Consider the following 25,052-nt stretch of genomic DNA (forward strand, 5'->3'; position numbering starts at 1 on the left):
CACACTGAGCAGGCCCCACACCAGATGATAAGGAAGCAGAGATTCACAGTCCAGTCCACGCCTGCTAGAGCCTCACAGCCTGCTGAGGGAGGCAGGCGCTCAGGGATCAGCACAGATCAGTGTAGTAAATTCTTCAGTGACAGCAAGAATAGCTGACTTGTGGTGAGCATTCGCTCTGTGCTGGACAAGGCCCTTTGCATGCCTGGTGTCATTAATTCTCACAGCCACCCTGTGAGGCAGGTTCTGTTATTATCCCCCCTTTAAAGGAGGAAACTGAGTCACCGACAGGTTAAGTGTTTTGCTAATGAATGATAGAGCCTGAATTTGAACCCAGGCGATCTGGCTCCAGGGCCTGTTCTCTTCTGCATGATGCTGTATCTCCCCCTACACCTCCAGGCCCTGCAGCTCCGGGTCAGTGTCTCCTGTTTCCTCAGGAGGGCCCAGGGTGGGGAACAGCACATGGAGTTAGGAGTCATGGCTGAAGCTAAAGTCCTGGCTTTTCTTCTTGCCTCTGTGCAACTTCAAGCAAGTTATTTATCTTCCCTGAGCCTTAGTGTCTTCATCTAAAAGGTAGGGGTGATCATGGGACCTACCTCAAAACTTGTTCGTAGGAGCAAAAAAATACTGTGAGTCAATATATCTCTCTGGTTAAAAGAAAAGAATGAAGAAAGCAGCTTCACTCTAGGCTCTGCCAGCTGTGTGATCCTGGAGAAGATATTTAACCTCCTAGAGCTTTAGTTTCATCCTCCATACAATGGAGATAATAAAATGCTTGATACAAGATTTAAATGAGACAATAAAATGTAAAAGGGCTGAACACAACTGATAATGATTGTTCAGCACAGGTTATCTTCTATTACCACGCTTTTGTGCTCAGTGGGTTGCAAAGCAGGACAGTACTACTGTGATGAAGCTGGTCTTTGGCTCTAAGGCAAACCAAGTCCCAAGTTACTTTTTGGGGCAGGGAGACATCAGTGACATCATGGTCTTGGCACACTGAAGTCCTTAAAGGACTCTGTGCTCTAGGATCTTGCAACTCATGTGGTCCAGGACCACCAGCATCAGCTGCAGCTGGGTGCGGATCAGAAATGCAGAATCTTGGATCCCACCCCGCACCCCCTGAATCAGAATTTGCATTTTGACAAGATCCCCAGGTAATTCTTACACACACTCAAGTTTGAGAAGCACTGGTGTCACGCGGAAAGAAAGAATGGCACTGATAACGTGGAGTGAGAAGGGTTAATGTTTAGTTTGGCTGTGGCCAAGGCACCGGAAACAGAAGTTTCCAGAGATTGAAGCACATGAACTGATGGGACAGGAAGGCTCTCTTTCCTGCCTCTGTCCTAGATGGCCAGGGGCTCCCGCCTGAGACCTGTGCTGAGCTTCGAGCTGCAGTGAGAAAGGACCCTGGTCAAGCAAAGCAGAGGGCAATCTGGGGCAGAGGGAGGCCTGAGAGCCCTTGCTCGGGGTTGCCTGAGCTCAGGGTTGCCAGGTGAGCCCAGGAAGGTCCAGTCCTTGGGCCAAGGCCATCTGAGGTAGAGTGGGGAGACCCGGAGAGACCCCACAGGACTAACTGAGCAGGACCCTCCTGCAGGAGCTGGGTGGCAGGGCTGGGACCGCTGAGAGCCCCTGGGTCTGCTTGCACACCTGGACCTGCCCTCTGACCCCTGCCACCCAACTGTGCTGTGACTGTGCAGCTGTGACTGTGCCCGTCCACCTTCCTCGCAGTGCTGGAGCAGCTGCTCCCAGAGCTCACTGGGTTGCTCAGCCTTCTGGACCACGAGTACCTCAGCGATACCACCCTGGAGAAGAAGATGGCCGTGGCCTCCATCCTGCAGAGCCTGCAGCCCCTTCCAGGTCAGCCGCCAGCAGCCTGCCTGGAGGAGCTCCACTTATGTAGGACAACAAAACCTCCCTTCACCTGACTCATGAATACGCAGGAGCCCTCTGCCCCACCCCCATCCCCAGGGGCTGCCGCAGGAGGAAGGCTAAGCCCTGGACACAGCGTCCAATGCATTCCATGCAAGCAAGAGCTTATCCACTGGGGCCCCTCCCCACCGACAGCCCTGGCTGTGTTCTTTGTACTCCTTCACCCCCACCCTCCACAGACACACACCCACATACCCCCCACACTGACCTACAACACACACATCCAGCCCCTCACACAACTCAACATGCTCCCATGCCCCCCACACACCCACCACACCTGACACATGACACGCACACACCCTAGCATATGCCTGACAGCCCCAGTAATCTGTTTCCATACTGGGCTTCTGGGCATCCTTTTCCCTGGAGAAAGAGATCCTCAATAACAGTGTAAAAACTAAAACAAACTTCGAAACCCAGTGAAATAATTTAGGACGTGAATGCGCTTTGCAAAGTGAGCACTGTGTCCCATATGGGCTAGAAGTATGAGTGGGGCAGGGGAGACCTGGTCCCTCCTCCTTCACAGCTGGCGGGTCCCTCTTCTTCCTCACAGCAAAGGAGGTCTCCTACCTGTATGTGAACACAGCAGACCTCCACTCGGGGCCCAGCTTTGTGGAGTCCCTCTTTGAAGAATTTGGTAAGTGACCCCCTCCCAGCCTCAGCTACGGAGCTCTCCCTTTCTCCCTGTGTGTGCAGAAGCGTCCCCCGACTGGACTGGGCCTGGCCCTAACGTCGCATCATTAAGTCGCTTGGGGCAAGTCCTTGGCCCCTCTGGGCTCTGCCAGCTCTGAAAGTCTAATCAAAGTCTGCCTAGGAATAGGAATTGAGCTCAGAGATTCGAGGAATGGTAGGGATGACCATGCAGTCCAAAGAAGGCGTGGCACGTTAAGACGTTTCCTCGCTGGCCGTGCCCAGGTGATTGCCACTTGAGACACTGGGCTGAGTGGTGCAGTGGCTCAGCAGAAATGAGAGCTTGCGTGGCTGCCATGGGCACGGGAGCAGCTGAGCCGGGTGCATGCAGAGTACCTGCCGACCTAGCCCTATCCTGAGGGAAGACAGCCCTGTTCAACACAGAAAGAAAGCTACAGGTCTCGGTGAGAGAGTTTTGGGGACTCATAGACTTAGGGTGCACACTGTGCCTTTATAACATCATGCTCAACGATTTCCAAAGTACCAAAACAAGTATGATTTTATTTGATCCTCTCTACAGTCCTGGAAAACAGACAAGGCAGGCATCATTGCCGCCAGCGTACTGATGAGTTTCAGAGTCATAAGTTATTTGCTTAGGGTTACTAATGGAGGGGTGGTGGAGCCTGACCTCACACTCAGGCCTGCTGACCCCAAATCCAGCCCTCTTCCCCAGGGCTGTGCTGCTCATCCTTGGCTTTCTTTGCCCCATGGTCTGTCCCTCTGTAGACTGTGACCTGAGTGACCTTCGGGACATGCCAGAGGATGATGGGGAGCCCAGCAAAGCAGCCAGCCCTGAGCCAGCCAAGAGCCCATGCCTGAGAAACGTGAGTCATGGCCTGGGTTCCCACACCGCAGGGCCTCTGTGCCTCTGGAGGAGGCAGGGGAAGCTCTCCCCTTCACGCTGGGTGCCCTCCTGGCGGTTCTGGACCCTGTTGTCTCTCTCGGGTTGTGGGTGAGGGCACAGGCAGCACCGTATGAACATTTCAATGGCCCATGATGTGCTCTCTATGTGTTTTTTTCCTTATTTAATTTTATTTTTATTTTTTATTTTGCCACCTTCCTGACTGAGAAGTCACTGTGTTTGTGCTGAGCAGGGAGAATGTGGTGACCTTATCTGTGCCTTCAGGCCCGAAGGACGTCACCACCCCAGCTTCTGATTGCATAACATAAGCCGGGCTGTGGGAAAAGCTCCCGACCAGGAGTTGGGTGACCTCTGCCCGCCCCCATGGCTCTGCTGTGTAGCCTTGGGCGAGTTGCTTCTCTTCTCTGAGCCTGAGTTTGTCACCTACAGAATGAAAGACTGGAGCACATGTAGGATGCCCAACCTTGGGGCCATGGAATTAGAGCAAGGGGCTCATAATCACAACAAGCTTTATCTGTCAACTGCATAATTCATTGTCATCATCACTAGCAACGGTACCAGTCACTAACAACTTACTATGTCCTTTACATGCTGACAGCAACTGAATGAGGCTGGCACGATTGTTATGCCCATTTTACAGATGAGGAAACTGAGGCTCAGAGCAAATGAGTGATATGACCCATGTCCCACAACTCACACGTGGCAAAACAGCTGTAAAGCCATGGTTCCCCTGGCCCAGTGGCTCAGCACTCAGCTGCAGGTGGTCCTGCCTCACTAAAGAACAGGCCTCACGCTTCCTTGTCCTACTGCACCTCGTGTGTGTGTAGACGTGGTTACAGAGTAGTGCAGAACTCACAGTAGCTTCTGGTAATTCTGCATGTGCTCAGTAAAAAGTGTGACTACTGCTGTTTGGCAGTCCACAAACCTTGCAGACATTCCAGGGGAACCCCGATGATTAAAAAAATTGGGGTAAGAAGCACTGGATAAATATGCCCTCAAGTTTTGCCAGCTCTGTGGCTCTATTAAAAGGTATGGCTTCACATCCACACTGCCTCCTGCCTTCCACGAGCTCCTGCCTCCCTCTCCCTCAGCCTCCCTCTCCCCACCCTACTCCACTCCCCTAGCCCTCTTTTTTGTCTCCTTACAGGCAGCCAACCTGCCTCCACCACTCCCCAACAAACCTCCCCCTGAGGACTACTATGAAGAGGCCCTTCCTCTGGGACCCGGCAAGTCACCTGAGTACATCAGCTCCCACAGTAAGTTCTGGTCCCCTTGGTGGGGCTGGGGACTTCCCCTCCCTGAGAAGCCAAATCTCAGCTCCTCTGTGTCCTGCGGGAGCTGGAAGTGCAAGCCTGTCACCCTCCCAACCATGTCACCATTGACTGAGGAGAAGCTGCCCTGGGCACCTGGCCTCTTCGGTGACAGCCTGGGTGGACCAATGTGTGTGGCCCCAGGGGCTAGGGACTTAGGTTCTAGTCCCAGATCTGTGTGGCCTTGGAAATTTTCCCTTGCCCTCTGGATCTCTGTTCTTCCACCCTTAAAACAAGAAAGAGGAACCAGACACACCGTGTCGGTGTGCTAGGAGGCAGCCACACAGATGACCACCACTATACTGTTCCCCCTACTAAAACTGCTAACCCAAGTGCTCCTCTCGAGCGGGTGGTGAAATTGTTTCAGTAGACTCACATCCTACAGGTGGGTTAGGTTATCGAGTCAATGCATAAAATAAAAAGCATGCGGTCCAAACCAGAGGTTGTCAGAGTAGAGTGGGGGTACCCAGGGGTTCATAAGATGATGTAGGCAGAAATATCAGAAGCTTTACTTCTATTTAGTTCAACACATCTTTTAATAAATTCCATGTAAATGTTTTGTAGTATTTATAATCTGATAATAGCATATTTTTAAAAAAATGTTTATATATACACATATACAAAAACACACATAAATATATGTATATATTTTTACTAGTAGGTGGGTGCAGTAAAATAATTTAGTGAGCACTGGTACAGGTTACCATTGAAAATCTCTTAAATGGGCCATAAAAGAGAGTCTTTGGTCTTTTCATCGGTTTCCTCCAGCATTGCAACACATGGACGTTCTTTTGAGTGAAGATCAGATGAAGTCACTTGTTTGGGTAAAAGGACTAAATGTTACATATAAGAAACTATATCCTAATGTTTGGATGGCTCAGGATGAGTAGTTGAATTTGTAGAAGATACTGTTTGTGTGATGCTACTCTGTCATTCAGCAGCACAGTGGAATGTTCTCCAACCACCAAAAAATCATCAGATTTCTAAAATGAATTCTGATCGGCACAGACAGATCGGTTTTATTATGTCATTGAAAACATCAAACACAAAGTACTGCGTACAATTCCATTTGTTTTTTTAAATAGGGTGTACACACACACACACATATATACACATACATGCATGCATCTGTTTTAACAATTTTTCAAGGATATGCAAGGAACTATTAATAGGATTTTCCTGTGGGAAATTAATAGAAATATGGGTGAAGGGAACATGTTTTTTCATTCATACTCTTTTGTATTACTGTTTGTGCTTTTTACCATGGTTGAATTTTTTTATTGTGGTAAAATACACATAAGATTAACCATCTCCACCATTTCAAACTGTCCAACAAGTGACATTTAGTACATTCAGTACATTCACAGTGTTCGCAGCCATAACTACTATCTAGTCCCCAAACATTGTCATCACCACAGAAGGAAGCCCATGCCGCTAAGCAGTCACTCCCCATTCCCCACCCCAGCCCCTGCTAACCACCAATTCACTTTCTGTCCATAAGGATTTGCCTATTCTGGACATTTCACATAAATGGAATCATATAATCTGTGGCCTTTTGTGTCTGGCTTCTTTCACTTAGCGTGTTTTCTAGGTTCATCCATGTTGTAGCATGCCTCAGAACTTCTTTCCTTTCTGTGGCTGAACACTACCCCACCATAGGGATAGACCACATTGTGCTTATTCATTCCTCAGCTGATGGATCTTGGGCCGATTGCACCTTTTGGCTATGGTGCTTGGACCAGGTAATCCACAGCCCTCTTCAGCCTTGATAGTCTCAGGTTCTTTGTTATCGCAGATGTCAAACGGCCAACTTTATTTTATACGTTCAAGGGCAGGGAACAAAGTGCTGCTGGGCCTTCAATCCCAGGTCAAGCCTATTGGCTAGATGGGGCTCCTTCACCTCCCCAGGGAGCTCACTTCCCTCTCAGACAGGGCAGAGAAGACACCTCCCAGAAGCCGCTGGAATCCTGGGGTAGAAGGAAAGGGAGGGCTTCAGGAAGGGCCGGGAACCTTGTCCAGGGAAAGCACGCCAAGCCCATCAGGGAGTATCCTTCCTCTCGCGCACAGCGTCCAGCCCTGCCAGGTGCCCTCATGCCCCCTCACCCTTCCCCGCTTCACACTTCTGGCCCTGGTGAACACCCCTGTTCACCTCCCAGGAGATGTCCAGCGTCTGAGGCCTCAGAGTGCCTGCTGGAAAGGCGGGCTCCGAGCCTCACTTGGGAGATAGAACTGGGTGTCCCTGTCACTGGGAATGTCAGTGCTGCTGTCTTCAGGAAACAGATGCACAGGAGGGGCTAGGAGCCCAGAGCAGCATTCTGAAGAGCAGTGTGCTGTGAGAGTGAGTTGGACTGGGTGAAGGAAGGCTTCCTGGAGGGGGGATGTGCACCATCCCCTGAGCCGGCACCCTCAGTTCTGATCCAGGCTCTGTCACCAGCAAACTGTGTGTGGCTTGTTTCCTTGTCTGTAAAATGGGGCTGATCTCTACCTCCCTGCCTTGTGGGAATCAAAGGAGACAATCACAGTAATAACAGCTGGCACTCGTTTAGCATATTGTGTGTGCCAGGCACTGTCCTAAGAATTCACATGCATTGTATCACTAAGCCAAGGTGGGAATTGCTCATGTCACTTTCCAGATCAAGAATCTGAAATGCAGAGACTTTTCTTTTCGAGGTCACTCAGTAAATGATAGAGGTAGGACTTGAACTCAACTCTGATTGATCCCAAAGCACATGCTCTTAACCATCTGAACTCAAAGTATGTTCCAGGGACTGCCTGTATCAAAATAACATTTTTTAAAAATTATTGAATAAATTTTCCCCAACTCATTGGAGTCCAATATATTTTCTATTTTTATGGATGTTTAGAATTTTCCTATTAAATAGTCATTTTTTAATGCAGATTCCTCAGCCCAGCCCACTCCAATGAACCAGAATCTCTGGAGATACAGCCCGGGCATCTGCATTTTCAAACAACTCGCAGATGATTCTGATACAGAATACAGTCTGAGACATCCCACTAACACCAGCACTGCACTGTGCTACCTGCCAGCTCCAAATGGGAAGGTGTTGTGAAAATCCGCACAGGCAGTTGTAGTCACTATTATGCGCAATATTATTATCTCCTCTAGTTCAGTTCTTCCTTTGCAGTCCCAGAGGTTTAGAAGGAAGTGAGAGGAAGAGCTGAGGTGGAAGAAGACGAGAAGGCAGAGCAGGGAGGGAGGTCTCAGCCCAGGCAGCTGGTACATTGCTCCCTGCAGTACAAAAATCAGAGCTGTGACCAACACACACACCCCACACACACGCCTCACACACATACACACACACACACACACACACCATGCACACATGCAATACTCTGGGGTCATTGAGGAGGAGCTGACCACTCCCTGCCTAAGGAAGTCAGAGGAAAGCTCTTTGATCTGGGTCTTGATGGATGAGAAGTTCTCTGGCAGAAGAGAGAGAGCACAGGGAACAGCACGAATACGTGCCAGGAGATATGACAGCCCAGCAGGGCAGTTTCTGGTAACAGGAGCAGAGGGACTGTGGGGAGCTAGAACAGACGAGATGCAGAGAGGAGGCCCCACACCCTGGCCCAGAGCTGCTCAGAGTGCCTGCTCTCTCTTCCCTGAGGAGGAGTAGGGGTGTCAGGATCTCCCCCAGTCCTGGCCCCTGGAGTTCGCCTGCATTTCTCCAAAGTGCAGCTCTTTCTGACAACCCACAGATGGCTGCAGCCCCTCGCACTCGATTGTGGATGGCTACTATGAGGACGCAGACAGCAGCTACCCTGCAACCAGAGTGAACGGCGAGCTTAAGAGCTCCTGTAAGTACCAGGTGGGCATCCAGATGCTGGGCAGGGCTTCTGCCCTTGCCCTGGCTGTTAGCATGCGTGTGCCCACCAGCCCCTCACCCAGACCGTGGTCACCAGAGAGGCCCCAAAGCCCTTGTTTTGGGTGACCCCAGCACTCAGTGGAAGGACCGCTGGAATGAGTCAGGAGGCCTGGATCGAACCCTTTCCCTGACTTTTAATAACTGATCTTAGGTGAGTAATTTCTTTTCGCTGAGCCTCAAGTTTCCTTATCTATAAAATGGAGATTTGCTGGGTTATCGTGAAAATAATGAAAGACAACAGATGTCAAGGTGAAGGGGTAGCATAAATTTATTGAATAGCATAAATTGATTGAACATTTATTGGGTGCCAAACACTTGGCTAAACACTGTCCATGCATTGGTCTTCAAATAGCCGGCTGAAGTGGGTATCTCGTTTATTATGATCATTTTACTGATGAGGACACTGAAGCTCTGAGAAGGGAAGTAACCAAGATCACAAAGCAAGGGATAAATCAGTACAACAAAATGCAAAAGTAGGGGCCAGCCAGGCATGGCTCACACCTGTAATCCCAGTACTTTGGGAGGCCAAGGCGGGTGGATCACCTGAGGTCAGGAGTTGGAGACCAGCCTGGCCAACGTGGTGAAACCCCATCTCTACTAAAAATACAAAAATTAGCCGGGTGTGGTGGTGGGCGCCTGTAATCCCAGCTACCTGGGAGGCTGAGACAGGAGAATCACTTGAACTCGGGAGGTGGAGGTTGCAGTAAGGCAGAGGTTGCAGTAAGCTGATATCACACCACTGCAGTCCAGCCTGGGTGACAGAGCGAGACTCCATCTCAAAAAAAAAAAAAAAGTAGAGGCCTTAGTCATTACCAGTGTCATGCCTTATGCCCATGCCTTCCTAGCCTCAGGCCCCAGTGCAGGGATGGCTGCAGAGGGGTGAGAAGGTGCTTCCCCAGAACGGCACAGTGACAGATCCTTTCCCATGACGCCTGCAGATAATGACTCTGACGCAATGAGCAGCTCCTATGAGTCCTACGATGAGGAGGAGGAGGAAGGGAAGAGCCCGCAGCCCCGACACCAGTGGCCCTCAGAGGAGGCCTCCATGCACCTGGTGAGGGAATGCAGGATATGTGCCTTCCTGCTGCGGAAAAAGCGTTTCGGGCAGTGGGCCAAGCAGCTGACGGTCATCAGGGAGGACCAGCTCCTGGTGAGTGGTCTAGCAGCAACCACGTGCCTCAGCCTCACATGGACTTGCATGTGGGTGTGTCTCTACATCTATGTGGATATGTCTGCCTTGGGCATACCCGGATTGACTTGGTGCACAGAAGCTCAAAGCCCCCATGCTCCCAAGATCACGACTTTCCCTACTGGAGCAGAATTTAAACACACACACACACACACACACACACACACACACACACACACACCCCCCCTCTGTCTCTCTCTCTCTCTATCTCTATCTCTCTCTCTCGCTCTCGCTCTCAAATTTAAAGACCTGGGCTAGGCACGGTCGCTCACACCTGTAATCCCAGCACTTTTGGAGGCCAAGGCAGGTGGATCACTTGAGGTCAGGAGTTCGAGACCAGCCTGGCCAACATGGTGAAACCCCATCTCTACTAAAAATATTAAAAAATTAGCCAGGTGTGGTAGTGTGTGCCTGTAGTCCCGGCTAATTGGGAGGCTGAGTCAGGAGAATCACTTGAAACCAGAAGGCTGAGGTTGCAGTGAGCCGAGATCGTACCACTACACTCCAACTTGGGCGACGGTGTGAAACTCCATCTCAAAAACCAAAAAAAAACCAAAAAAAAGACCTGATATAGGCTTTACCATGTTTTTGTTTTGTCCAAAAAAAAAGAATTATCACTTTTAAATTTTTGTTGTTTTTCATTATGCAAGTAAATGTGCTTATTTATAAAGTAGAGAAAAACAGAGGAAAAGTGATTAAAAAAAAAACTATTGACCAAACATCAATAATTTCACTGACCAAGAGATAACCACTATTAAGCTTTAGTGTACACATTTCCACCCTCATTTCCTTTCTTTTTTTTTTTTTTTTTTTTTGACGCGGAGTCGTGCTCTGTGCCCCAGGCTGGAGTGCAGTGGCGCGATCTCGGCTTACTGCAAGCTCCGCTCCCCCGGGTTCACGCCATTCTCCTGCCTCAGCCTCCCGAGTAGCTGGGACTACAGGCGCCCGCCACCTCGCCCGGCTAATTTTCTTGTATTTTTAGTAGAGACGGGGTTTCACCGTGTGAGCCAGGATGGTCTCGATCTCCTGACCTCATGATCCGCCCGTCTCGGCCTCCCAAAGTGCTGGGATTACAGGCTTGAGCCACCGCGCCCGGCCTCCACCCTCATTTCCATACATCTGTCTTTTATAAAATGAATCCCCTACAAAACTCAATTGTTCTATTACTTCCTTTTTTTAAGAAGGGTTTTTTTTATATTTGCCATCTCTCAGCCTATCATTTCATAAAAGAAAGAGCACCTTTAATTACAAAGTAAGAGGATAAACATAATTTCAGAAAAAGAATAGCTTCTCTCCCCAGAAATCTGTTGACAAGCCTTGCCCAACACGAATGCATCTGAAACATGACCTTTTCTCACTCCAGGGCGGCACTAGTCCAAGGGACATGACAAACCTCTTTCCAATCCTACCCCTTCTATATTTTTCTCCATACATTGCAGTAGCTAGGACCTCAAGCACAATGCAAACAGAAGTGGGAGAGCAGGCATCCTTGTCTCAGTCTAGAGCTCAAAAGGGAAGTCACTGTTAAGGCTGGGTATGGTGACTCATGCCTGTAATCCCAGCACTTTGGGAGGCTGAGGCAGGAGGATCACTTGAAGCTAGGAGTTCAAAACCAGCCTGGGCAACAAAGCAAGACTCCATCTCTACAAAAAAAACAAATTTTTTTTTATTTAGCCAGGCATAGCGGTATGCACCTGTAGTCCCAGCTACTCAGGAGTCTGAGGCAGGAAGATTGCTTGAGCCCAGGAGTTTGAAGCTGCAGTGAGCTATGATCACATCTCTGCACTCCAGCGTGGGTGATAAAGCAAGACCCAGTCTCTAAAAATAATAATAATAATAATAATTTACCATTCAGGATGACATTTGCTGTGGTTGGTTTGTAGATGAAAATGTTCCTTATGATTACATTAAGGAGATCCCTCTATTCTTAGTTTACTTAAATGGATGCTGAATTTTATCAAATACTTTTTCTAGCTCTATTCAGATATGTGATTTTTGGCCTTTTTTTCTGTTCATATGGTTAATGATACAGTTGGTCTTTGAATGTTAAACTGCTCTTGCATTCCTAGAATAAACCCCACTTGGTCTTGATGTAGTTGCTTTTTACATACCTCTGGAATCCATTTGCTAGCATTTTGGTCAGGGCTTTTGCGATTGTGTTATGAGAGAAATTAGCATATAATTTTCTCCTTTTGTAATGTCATTGTCAGGTTCTGGTATGAAAGTAATGCCGGACTCATAAAAAAAGATGGGAAAGTGAGAATCATTATTCATAAACTATTGACTTCCCAAGGCCAACCCTCCATCTCTGCTAGAATTCTGTCTCCCAAATTCCTGCCAGGTAGATTTTTAACTGGCTTCCTCCCGAGCCAGCCCATTTCTTCTCTGGTTCTTTAGGGTAACCTGGTCTTCCTAGGATTATGCTACAGTCTGCCTCTTCCCAAATAGGTAGTTGTGACTGAAAATTGCCCAAAGATGCCTCCTCCCAGGCTTCTCTTCCAGGGTGAACGGCCTGGACCCTTTAGCTATCCTCACACAGTGCCCATGGCTAGGGTGGGGGAGGCCTCTAAAGGGAGGTCGGGCCTCCCCCGAGCCTTTGTGTGAGGATGTCTTTCTCCTCTACCCTCTACTTCAGAAGATCCTGATGCCTTTCTCTCCCTGTCCAGTGTTATAAAAGCTCCAAGGACCGGCAGCCGCATCTGAGGTTGGCACTGGATACCTGCAGCGTCATCTACGTGCCCAAGGACAGCCGGCACAAGAGGCATGAGCTACGTTTCACCCAGGGGGCTACCGAGGTCTTGGTGCTGTCACTGCAGAGCCGAGAGCAGGCCGAGGAGTGGCTGAAGGTGCGTGGCCTGCACCTGACCTTCCCACCTTCCCACCCTTTCTCTCTTCCCCAAGCCAGCCCTCAGTAGAGCTGGCTCCTGTCCCCGGAAGAGCCTCTTGCTCAGTGCCTGAGCCCAAATGCCCTGTGTGTGGCTAGGGTTTATGTATGGAAATGGGCCTCAGATGTCTCCAGGAGGCAGACTTCATGCTGGAGACCTATGTTCCTTCTAGTTATTTGAATTCCCTTTCCAAATCCTTACTGTGGGCTTGTTCAGGCTGCACTTGTATACCTCCTGGAACTGGAAGCTTAGTATCTACAAAGGAAGCTGATTTCATCATTAGACCAGTGAATTCTTAAAACAACAACAACAGTAAAGGAAAAATCCTTCCTTGCCTTGAAACGTACATCCTTGTAATGACCACCCATGGGCCAGCTTCTGCCTCTGCAGCTACACGGAACAATGAGAGTTACCAAAAAATGAGCACTTACTTTGTGCCATGCATTGTGCCAAGAGCTTTACATACATGACCTCATTTCTGCTTGAAAATGGGACAAAATATTATTGTTCCCTTTTCACAGATGAGGAAACTAAGACGCAGCTTTGAGAACTTATGTGACTTGCCAAAGGTCACACAACCAAAGTGATTGGAGCCAGAATTTGAAGCTAAGAAGTAAGTCTCCTCCAAAGGCCATAGGCAGGATGACATAGTGATGACATGGGAGAGGGGACTTTGTGGCACCCACACTTGAGTCAAGCCCCAGGCCTAAGGGGCACTTACTGGTTGTGTGACCTTCAGCAAATGACTTTGCCCCTCTGTGCCTGTTTTTTTCATCTGTGAAATGGTCCTTGGAAGGATTCTGGAGAGCACTCGGCACAGTGCCTGCCAGGCAGTGAGTGTGTGGCAAATTACTGCCGTGATGACTGCGATGCCCCACCCCCCATTCCTTTACAGCAGACCCCCATCCCTGCACCGCCTCTACTTCACTCTGACACCGTCCTTTCCTCCTCTGATCTTCCTGCTGGAACAATGAAACCAAACACCTCCCTCCCTACCCAGCCCCTTCCTTCCTGTGATAACCAGCCCCCATGATGGAACATTTGGTGTTTCTCATTACCTCTTTGTCTCAGGAGGGAAGGAAGGGGAGAACCTGCCTGCTGGGGGAGTCTGTACCCCTCCATGGACTGGTGGGGTCGGCAGACGGAGCCCTAGACTGGAGTTAAAAGAGACCTGCCTTGACATTGATCCCGGGCGGCAGTTAGCCCAGAGGTTAACAGTGGGCAGCTGAACTGCCTGCATTTAGTTTCTGGCTCTGCTGCCCCTAACAGGTGGCTTCCCCTCTGCAAGGCTTGTCATCTTAAGCTGTAACTCAGGGGTCACAAGGCTGCTGAGGGATAAAATGGGATAATCCACAGAAAGCCACCAGATAGGTGAGCAACAAATGGTGGCTGTGATTATTTCCTGATCTCATGCTTATTGCTGCGTGGCCTTGGCAAGTGAGTGGATGCCTTTAGGAGATAGAGGTGATAACTCCAGCTGCCCTACAGGTTGCTGTAAAGGTGCGCATGGTCACAGAAGCAGGTCCCTCACGCTTGTGAGGCTTTATGGTTCCCATCACTCTTCACATCTGTGGTCCCACTGTCCTCAGGCAACCCAAGGAGGAAAGCAGAGGACTAGTATCATTCCCATGTTGCAGATGTGGACACTGAGACCCAGAGCAGGGAAGTGGCTCTTCCAAGACCACACAACTAATTAGCAATAAGCCTCTTGGTCCCCATCCTTGTATCTTTTCAACCCAGGGGACAGATATGGGAGAAACACTTTATAAACCCCAGTGTGCCCCACGCATGTGCAGGTGGCTATGTCAGCCCATCTCTTCCCCACAGTGGCCCTGACCCTCTGTTCTACAGCATTCACCACACAGACCCCATTCTTCCTTTGCATCGACAGCTTCCCTGCCCACCCGTTCACAGCCGTGTGTCCTCTTCACAGGTCATCCGAGAAGTGAGCAAGCCAGTTGGGGGAGCTGAGGGAGTGGAGGTGCCCAGATCCCCAGTCCTCCTGTGCAAGTTGGACCCGGACAAGGTATATCTGTCTCCACTAGGTCTTCCCCGGGCCAGGCAGTGGCCACTCAACACAGGCTCAACCCCAGGGGAACTCACTGGCTGGGGGAAAAGCCGGGCAACTGCCAAACTGTAGGTGACCAGCACAGAGCTGGCACAACAGTAGGTGCTTAATAAATGTCTCCTGAATTCATGAATGCATGAACAAACGAGTGCCTGTGCCCAAAGTGCAACACAAACCAGAGGAGGGAGTGATGCACCTGCCAGGACGGGAGGAGGTCACGTTGCAATCGTGCCATGAAAAATAAGTTGAAATTTGTCAACTAGAAAAGGAGGGTATATAATCCCAGCACTTTGGGAGGCCAAGGCGGGCACATCACTTGAGCCCAGGAGTTCAAGACCAGCCTGGACAACATAGTGAGACCTCATCTCTAAAACACAAAAATTACAAAACTTATAATTTTTGGTGTGGTGGCACATGCCTGTAGTGGTGTGGTGGCACATGCCTGTAGTCCCCACTACTCAGGAGGCTAAGCTAGGAGAATTGCTTGAGCCTGGCAGGTGGAGGCTGCAGTGAGCCATGATTGCGCCACTGCACTCCAGCCTGGGCAACAGAGTGAGACCCTGTCTCAGAAAAAAAGAAAGAAAAGAGAGAGAGAAAGAAGAAAGAGAAGGAGGGTGCCTGTCTGGAACATGAGAGAAGCAGGCATTAGCCAGTTGGTCAGGCTGTTGGCAAATATGTCCCCGTACCTACACATTGCCAGGTACTGTGGGTAACAAAGGGCCTTGGACCCAAGTCCTCCCCTTAAGGACATTCCAGTCGAGGGGAAGGGTTAAGACCCACAGACACGGGCCTTGCATGATGTAATCAAGGCTTGTATTTATAGACTGTGACTGCATGCCCTGCAGTGTACTAAACGCTTTATGTATATTAACTGAGGTGATTTTCATAAGAACTCTTTGGGTGGGTACATTTTCAGAGGAGAAAGCTAAGACAGAGATTTGCCCAAGGTCACATAGTAAATAAGAACCATAGCCAGGATTTGAACCCAGATGGTCTAGTTCTTGATGACCATGTTGCCCCTTCTCTCAAGGTCAGGATCCTGGGCACCTGCTTGACAGGTACTCGGTGAGTACCCAGGGCACCCCAGGAACTGTGCTAGCCATTGAAATGCAGTCCAAACACAAACAGGTGCAAGCCCTGCCCTCGCAGCACTTCCAGCCCAGTAGGAAGTAGACGTGAATCAAACAGTCACACGGACTTATAAATGCCAAGCTGTGTAAATGCTAGGAGGGAAAAGTACCAGGTACCCTGGGGCCCTGTCTCTGCCTCAGCGCCCCAAGAAGGCTTCTCTGAGGAAGTGATATTTCAAATGAAGATGAAAAATTAGCAGGGAAGAGGAGGGAAAAGGCACTCTAAGCAGAGGGAAAAGGTGCAGGAGCAGGAAGAAGCATGGAACTGAAAACGGCCAGTATGGCTAAGCTCAGAGAGAAAGGAGAGCCCACCAGCCTGTTAGAGTATCGCAGAAAGCTACAGTGAGTGGAACGGGGCCCACACTGGCTGGAAGGACGAGAATGGTGAGGGAAATGGACACCTATGTTGAGCCTTAAGGCGTAGGCAAGATTTCACTGGGGCAAAGGTGGGCCAAGGGGAGGGAACAGAAGCAAAGGTATGGGATCAGGCAGAGTCACCAGGAGTGGAAGATGTGCCCAGGTGGATGCAGGAGGAGAAGCTCAACCCTATCCTCACTTAGCCTTTGCCATGCGTGAGGCCGGAGGGAAAGCAGCATTGACGGTGTCAGTGTGTGAGTGTGTGTGTGCACACACTTGCCAGCGCATGCTGTGGTGCAGTTTGAAGGATGTGTAGAGAGGAAGAAGAGGCAAGCTGGTAGAGTTGAGATTTCCTGTGGCTGAGCGTCCACAGGGAGGGTAACTAGGATGTTGGGGGTGGTATTTTGGGTGGAGAGTGAGGGTGAGGACGTGATATTGGTAGGTCTCTTCTCCACGGAATCATGTGATTGCAGCGTCACCATCGAGTTCATTCCAAAGTGCTCACGGTACCTCTTTGTATTTGCTCTATCTTGATGAAAAATGTACCATCTGTACACCATTGCCGAACACATGGAGCCATAGCTTCTGTTTCACCATTTGAAGAGGTGATTCTTCATACTCGACAGTCCTGTCCCCTTTCTGACAGCTGTCATGTTTCCAGCCCTTTGGACATTGAGAGGTGCCCATGATCGCCTGTCCTCTCCGTCCCCCGTTGCTTATGGTGAAGCAGCCCTGAGCCTGGTTTGAGAGGATCTTGGCAGGAAAGGCTTTGGGGCCTCAGAGCTCTGTAATTCCACCTTCTTAAGTGGGTGGATGTCATTTAATCCTGGCCCAAGTGTGGCTGGCGCAGTGTGGCTCCTTGAAGAAAGATGGCAGCACACCACACAGGTGTTAGAAATGATACAGTCCGTGGGCCTTCACTTGGGCTGGCTCCCTCACAGCAGCCCTCTGAAGTGGGTGGAATTCAAGTGAGAAAACCCAGCCTTGGGGAGACAGAAGCACTTTCCCACATTCCCATAGCTAATAAGTGGTAAGAGAGTCATCATTACTTCCACTCTACATCCCATGGTACCTAGTAGACACTTAATGGACCTTGTATGAATGAATCGATGAATGGTCTAGAGTTGGTGTCACGAGTAAAACTAATTTGGGCTGGCAGTGAAATTGTTGACATGTTGTGTGTGCGTGTGTGGGTGTGTGTCCCCTTCCCATCCTCTCCTCCAAGTTAGGATCATAATGGACTCCTGCTGGTCACCAGGTCCCACCATGACTGTTTTGAAAATGTCTGCCAGCTCATCTCTTTTTCTCCATCCTCACTGTCATCTCGGTTCATGCTCTTGTTGAGTCTCATCATGACCAGGATGACACTCTCTTAAGTGGCTCTTTTGCTTCCAGTCTTGTCCCCTCTTTTCTATCCCCACAATGCCACTGGAAGTAACTTCCTAAACCAATTTGGATTACATTAGTGTTCCACTTAAATACTTTCCCAGCTCCCTGTCACCTGCCAAATACAGTCCAAATTCCTAAGACATTCATTTCAAAGTGTTATAATTAATTGCCTCCCTCCCCAAATGGACTGTGAATTGCCCAAAGACATAACCATATCTAAGTCATGGTTGTCTTTCCAATACCTGGTATGGTATCAGGCACAGGATAATTGCTGACAAACATTTGTTAACTAATTATCATGTGCTGGGGGAGTTGGAGGGAGATCGAACCAATAAAGGGAAATTTGGGTACCTCCGAATGTGCCCTCTGATGGGGGACTGTCTGTGTCCCTCATCAGAGGCTGTCCCAAGAGAAGCAGACCTCAGATTCTGACAGCGTTGGCATGGGCGACAACTGTTCTACCCTTGGCCGCCGGGAGACCTGTGATCACGGTAGGAGCCTCTGGGGGCTCAGGCTGGGGAATGCTGGAACTGGGCAGGGCCCTGCCCATGGGCACACAGCGGCAGAGTAGGTTCTGATCATTCTGGAGACCTGGGTAAGGTGACCTGGCCTGCCATCCCTGGAGCTGCAGGCCCATCCTGTGTGCAGGCTGAAAAGGCCACAGGGAAGACTAAGGATGGGTGAGACTCAGGGCTCCCTCCACTCCCCTGACCCATTTCCCCAACAGGCAAAGGGAAGAAGAGCAGCCTGGCAGAACTGAAGGGCTCAATGAGCAGGGCCGCGGGCCGCAAGATCACCCGTATCATCAGCTTTTCCAAGAAGAAGCCATTGGCCGATGACCTGCAGACGTCCTCCACCGAGGAGGAGGTTCCCTGCTGTGGTGGGTCCAGGGCACGGGGATGAAGGGTGCTCAGGTCCTGTGGGCGCGGGCTTCTGGGGCTGAGGCCAGGAGACCTCATGCCGCATCCACCTCACCCCCAGGGCAGGGGAGGGAATCCCAGCCTACTGGGAGGCTAAGCCCCACTCCATTAACACTCTAGGCTTTCCCATCACTTCTCTTTCCAGAGGCCCTGACACTCAACCAAAGGAAAAGCCAGCTGACCACTGTATTTCTATGCTCCCTGTGACCTTAGTCCAAATCACTGCCCATCTCTGGGCCTCAGTTTCTCAGTTTCCTCCACGATAACAAGACGGGGTATCTCATTTCCCAGCATAGAGCGTGCCAGGTGTATAAGTAACAACCCATATTATAGGGAAATTTATTGGAGAAACATATTTAGGTACTTTTTTTATAAATGCATTCAATGTGAATTAAAAGTGATTTGAAGGGGAAAACATTATTCTGCTCATGTAAATGTAGTGTTCCATGTACTGGAATCCAATTTTTAAAAATCATATATTTTGGATAGGCAGTAATATTCTAACCCTGAAAAAAATATTATAAAAGTACATGGCAAGACCAGGCGCAGTGGCTCACCTCTGTAATCCCAGCACTTTGGGAGGCCGAGGCGGGAGGATCGCTTGAGCCCTGGAGTTTGAGTCCAGCCTGGGTAACATGGTGAAACCCTGTCTATACCAAAAATACAAAAATTAGCCAAGCATGGTGGTGGATTAGCCATGTATGCCTGTAATCCCAGCTACTTGGGAGGCTGAGGTGGGAGGATCACTTGAGCCATGATAGAGACACCATACTCCAGCTTGGGTGACAGAGGGAGACCCAGTCTCAAAAAATAAATACATAAATAAATATATGGTTACAAAGAAATATTTTGTAATCAGTGAATCAGAGTGCATCATGGTAAAAATAAACAAATTTAAATCTAAAACATTAAGAGGGAATTCTAAACCTGTGGGTCATTAGCTACATAGCAGCTGTGCCTTGGTCAATTTTAGGATTATGTAGGCGAGACATTTTTGTTCCCACACGCTGCCACTGGGTGTCAGCATCATCCATTATTTTCCATCTTTCAGTAACAGTTTTGATTTGGGGAGAAAAGGCAAAAGAGTTGTGTTTTTTATATCATACGCAGTAGTTGCTGCCCTTTTCATCAAGCTTGGTGTGGCCCAAAGGCTGTGCAGACATGTACGAATGCCATTATCAGTCCTTGTTTCACAGGTAAGAAAGAAACTCAGAAAAGCATGCCCAAGGTCACCCTGAGGTCACAGGGGAGAGAAAGCTAACCAGGACCCTGAGGTCTTCTTTCCAGCAGACACAAGGAGCCGCCTTGCGTCCCCATGCTGTCCCGGGGCAGGCTGTGGGAACCTCACACCACTGTCTCCTCCAGGCTACCTGAACGTGCTGGTGAACCAGGGCTGGAAGGAACGCTGGTGCCGCCTGAAGTGCAACACTCTGTATTTCCACAAGGACCACACGGACCTGCGAACCCACGTAAACGCCATCGTCCTGCAAGGCTGTGAGGTGGCCCCGGGCTTTGGGCCCCGACACCCGTTTGCCTTCAGGATCCTGCGCAACCGGCAGGAGGTGGCCATCTTGGAGGTGAGAGGAGAGGGTGGGATGCGGGTGGTGCTTGGTCTGGGGACTCTGGTCTGAGTGTTGTGTTTTTGTTTGGGGGAGCCCTTGCTGCTGACACCATGGGGACTGAAGGGGAAGGAAAACAAGCCCCACTCCTGTCAGGTGACCCAAGTAGGATTATAAGACAACATACAGGACACCCACTTAATTTGAATTTCAGGTAAGCCATGAACATTACCCGGAACGTTTTCATAAAAATATAGGTATGTGCCACGCAAGATTGGAGCTCTATCGATACTAAACTATTATTGTTCATCTGACATTCAAATTAAACAAAACATTCTGTATTTTTATTCACTAAATCTGGCAGCACCAGAACCAAGGTTTGTTTTTTCTCCCTTACCTTAAAATCCCAAGCCTGAAAGGCATCTAGTCTAGTCTAGCCCATTCAGATTCTGGAATCCCCTCTAAGACCTTTCACCAGTACCCTCCTCTGGTGGAGGAGAAGGTCCATGCCCCTCCCATTGAGCAATTCAAATTTTAGACAGATTTTCCCCATACTGAGTTGAAATCTTTGAGCTCCAGGAAGGCAATAACTAGGCCTATTCTGCATACTTTTGTTTTTCCAGAACTCACCAGGATGTCCTGCACTAGAATACTATGGGCTCTAGAAATATTTGTTGAACAAATGAGTGAATGAAGTATGATTTCATTTCACCGATTCACTGTCCTTACTCACAGGCAGTAGCCTCCTTTCTGAGGTCACGCAGAATACGTGGACTCTCTTCCACATGGCAACCCTTTGGCAATTTAGAATTTTAAATGTTAACACTAGAGGAAAACAGAAAACTAATTTCTCCCATTACAGATAGGAAACTGAGGCCAAGGCAGCCATGTGCTTTATCCAGGGGTCCACCAGTGGTCTCTTGGTCTTGTCCTAGAACCTGACCTCTTGGTCTTGTTTTCTGCCCAAGACCCACTGCCTCTCTCAGTTCTTAAATTTCAAAGAATATCTTCTCTGTAACTCACTTTTATTTTTGGTAGTTTGAGATAGGTCTCTTATTTCTCTTATACATGAGCAAAAAATGTGCTTTATTTATTCAAGTTTAGTATTTGTGTGCTAATTTAATTTTATAAGATGCTCTTTAAATGAGAATTAATGTAAGTCCACGTTTAGTTGACTGGCAACTTCTTGGAGATTTTCCTATATACAGTATTGTAATTATTTGGCAATTATAACACAAGAAAAAATTTTGATTGAGTTATATGAGAAATGACCTCTTCTAATAAAAAATAAATAGTTTTTAAAAATTCAGAGAACACCCAAATGTTGGTTTTATATCCTAATGGTTGGGGAAGGCTCTGAGAATGGAAAGTGAGGGTAGGGAGGCCTCTGTCTTAGAGAGGTCATCAGGGAGGGCCTCTCTGAGGAGGTGACATTTGAATGGAAACCTGAATAGATGGAAGAAGGGAGCCTCTTGGATTTCTGGATGTGTGCTGTAATCTTATTCCTCTTTGACCCCTGAGTATCGGGTACATAGTCAGTACTTACAAATATTTCTGGGTTTGGCTGAAGTCAATAGGTCTCCAGAAGCTCTGACAGTAGGAAAATGAACTCTACCTTTGCCTCCTGTCCTTCAGGCAAGCTGTTCAGAGGACATGGGTCGCTGGCTCGGGCTGCTGCTGGTGGAGATGGGCTCCAGAGTCACTCCAGAGGCGCTGCACTATGACTACGTGGATGTGGAGACCTTAACCAGCATCGTCAGTGCTGGGCGCAACTCCTTCCTGTAAGTGTCAGCTGCACCGGCCGCACCTGCCCAGGACCTTTCCTGTCTCCATCCCTCTCAGAGGCTGAGTACAGCCCTGGGCACTGGGAGGGAAGGGAGGAGCTAAGGAAAGCTCTGCTTCCTTGGGAAGTTGGAATGGGTGTCTTCCTCTTACAGCAAAGAGTGGGGAGCTGGCTGAAGGAGGTAGCCCAGGGTCAGAGGCAAGCTGTGGATGGAAGGAGCAAAAGTAGAGAAGCCTTGAAGTAGTGGCCTGGGTTCTGCCCTCATGCCACGGGACTTTAAGCTTTCACCCACTTGATCATGGGCACATGGCTAGTATATGGCATTCAGGTACTAGAAGAGCCAGGTTCGAGTCCCAGCTTGGTCACCACCAGCAGTGGAAGCTTGCACTGGTTGCTTGCCATCTCAGATCTCTGTTTTCTGACTCATAGAATGGTGGTGATGAATTACCTGCCTTGCAGGTTGTTATGAGAATCACATTGGTCCTGTCTGTGACACCCTAACACAGCCCATGACACAGTGCTTCCTGCCATCTTGCTTTTACTAATCTTCTGACCTGCCTTAAGAGTTTCTGCCAGAATCAATGAGAGTGGTAGACAGGAAAACACTGTAAGTCGAAAAGCATCATTGTCATTGTCATTGTCATTGTCATTGTCGTTGTACCTTTTATTTTCTAGATATGCAAGATCCTGCCAGAATCAGTGGCCTGAGCCCCGAGTTTATGATGATGTTCCTTATGAAAAGATGCAGGTACAGTCCCTTGGGGCTGCCCAGGAATGTGACAAAGGCCACTTATTAGCTCTCCCTCTTTCTGCTCTCTTTACCTTCTCCTCAGAGAGATCATTTTCATTTAAGCAGCAGTAGCTAGAAGGGGAGCCCCTTCTTATCATAGAGCATGGCTCAGGATGAGGAATCCCTGGCATAGGAGGCTGGGTGGTGCAGTGGAAAGAGACCCAGGTTGGGAGGAAGAAAGGGCTCTGTAAACTGCCAAGCACTACCAAAAGGTGAGGCATCGTCTCCAGTTTGAGCAAGATGCTGGGTCCTGTTTACCGCTGTGTGAACTTATCCTCCTGATTCTGTGGTGTCTGGGGCAGGTGCTGACTCTGGGGCCAACCTGCAAGCCTTCACCTAGTGACTTCGTGATCTGGGAGCTTCAGCTCCCAGGCCAGTCTCCATGTTTTGCTTGCTAAGCCAGGGAGATACCAACTTACTAATTTACAGTGAGGCCTGAGTAGCCATCACATGACCTGGAATGCTCCTGGCAGCATGCCCTGTGCTGTCTCCTCCCTCAGAAAGCAAGAGGAGAGCCACATTCCAACCAGATGCTGGTGGGTGGGTCAGGCCTCACCATTAGCGGAGAGAGAGGCAATTAAGCTGTGTCTGCAGATGTGTCTGCAGACAGGACCTCTGCCTTGGACGGTGCTGGATGACACACTGAGTTTTCACCTCTAGGACCCCCTTTTCTGGAAAGTTCTCCAGTCATCCTTCTGTTCATATGATCTTTCTTTAGACTCAGATAAACCTGTGGATGCCGCTTGAGGTTTCTCTCAGTTGCAGAGTTTAGTGGCAAGATAGCTTAGCACTTAAGGATGTGAAGTTGGAGTCAGACTCAGGGCTGCTGCTCTTCACTTCCTGACTCCAAAAGGATATGATAAAACCTACCTTCTTGGATGGCTGCAAGAATTAAATAATACTTTATGTAAGAAAGTGTAGGCAAGGTCTGGGTGCCATGGCTCATGCCTATAATCCTGGTACTTTGGGAGGCTGAGGTGGGTGAATCACTTGAGGCCAGGAGCTCGAGTCCAGCCTGACCAACATGGCAAAACCTCGTCTCTACTTAAAAACTACAAAAATTAGCCAGACATAGTGGCACATACCTGCGGTCCCAGCTTCTTGGGAGGCTGAGGCAGGAGGATCGCTTGAACCCAGGAGGTGGAGGTTGCAGTGAGCCAAGATCATGCCACTGAACTCCAGCCTGGGCAACAGAGCGAGATTCTGTCTCAAAAAAAACAAAAAACAAAAAACAAAAACGTTTAGGCTGGGCACAGTAGTGGCTCATACCTGTAATCCTAGCACTTAGGGAAGCTGAGGTAGGTGGATCACTTAAGCCCAGGAGTTTGAAACCAGCCTGGCCAACATGGCAAAACCCTGTCTCTACAAAACTTAGCTGGGCATGGTGGTGTGCACCTGTTGTCCCAGCTACTCAGGAGGCTGAGGTGGGAAGATCGCTTGAGTCCAGGAGGTTGAGGCTGCAGTGAGCCATGATCACACCACTGCACTCAAAAGAGGAAATTAGCACAGTCCCTAGACATTGGAAGTTCTTATACAGAGGAGTAAATAGTACTGTTGTTGACAACATCATTATTATATTACATTATTATCATATTTAACTCATGGTTTCCTAAGCTTTCACTGGATTTTTAGTATTCTTAATATTCTTCATGCACAAATGTATAGTTAATCTATTAAGTTATGTCACTTCTATCACTGGCTCATCTCATCCAGGACTTTTCTTCTTGAGGGAAGACTCTTTTCTTTTTGAGGCAATTCAGAAAATCAGGATACTTCCAAATGTTCTAAAGACAAACATATCTATGATAAATCAAATATAGCCACCCACAGTCTTTTGAGATTTTCTAATTTTCGTCTCAGCAGGTACTACAGTTTAGGGTTGCCTTCTGCTGCCCCCAGCAGAAAAGTATGAGGTTCAAATGATACACTGCTAGCAAAAGTGCTTTAGGATTTTTGAGTGCTATGCAAGTCTAAAAATGTAAGACCAAAATCTCAGAGCAAGAAGACCCCATGGTGAGCAAAGACCGTAGTACAGCCTGCATTGATGAGTCTGCGCCTGCCTGAACTTGACTGTCTTCCTCCATCTCCCACCAGGACGAGGAGCCCGAGCGCCCCACAGGGGCCCAGGTGAAGCGTCACGCCTCCTCCTGCAGTGAGAAGTCCCATCGCGTGGACCCGCAGGTCAAAGTCAAACGCCATGCCTCCAGTGAGTTGTGTGTGGGCCTCCCCTGCTGACTAGGGAGGGAGGGAAGGAAGCAGTCTATAGGAGGGATCTCAAAATCAGTTCCTCTGGTGGGTAAATAA

The 25,052-nt window shown here is 49.0% G+C and overlaps 1 protein-coding gene across 3 annotated transcripts in view; it reads left to right on the forward strand.

The window, feature by feature from the left end:
• The window catches only part of AFAP1L1 (actin filament associated protein 1 like 1), a 67,271-nt gene that overhangs the window by 25,939 nt on the left and 16,280 nt on the right, over positions 1-25,052 (forward strand). For 2 of the 3 annotated variants that reach the window (XM_028849832.2, XM_015141219.3), the window contains exons 2-15: positions 1,729-1,857; positions 2,483-2,566; positions 3,346-3,443; positions 4,629-4,737; positions 8,512-8,610; positions 9,617-9,828; positions 12,534-12,713; positions 14,686-14,778; positions 18,094-18,187; positions 18,424-18,576; positions 19,982-20,193; positions 21,811-21,956; positions 22,634-22,706; positions 24,843-24,954. In XM_028849832.2, the coding sequence (XP_028705665.1) occupies positions 1,729-1,857; positions 2,483-2,566; positions 3,346-3,443; positions 4,629-4,737; positions 8,512-8,610; positions 9,617-9,828; positions 12,534-12,713; positions 14,686-14,778; positions 18,094-18,187; positions 18,424-18,576; positions 19,982-20,193; positions 21,811-21,956; positions 22,634-22,706; positions 24,843-24,954 (1,794 nt within the window). Of the gene's footprint in view, positions 1-1,594; positions 1,858-2,482; positions 2,567-3,345; positions 3,444-4,628; positions 4,738-8,511; positions 8,611-9,616; positions 9,829-12,533; positions 12,714-14,685; positions 14,779-18,093; positions 18,188-18,423; positions 18,577-19,981; positions 20,194-21,810; positions 21,957-22,633; positions 22,707-24,842; positions 24,955-25,052 lie in introns of all 3 variants that reach the window. The other variant, XM_077937325.1, reaches the window with a different exon arrangement.

Source organism: Macaca mulatta, chromosome 6, assembly GCF_049350105.2.
Source record: "Macaca mulatta isolate MMU2019108-1 chromosome 6, T2T-MMU8v2.0, whole genome shotgun sequence".
Taxonomy (NCBI): domain Eukaryota; kingdom Metazoa; phylum Chordata; class Mammalia; order Primates; family Cercopithecidae; genus Macaca; species Macaca mulatta.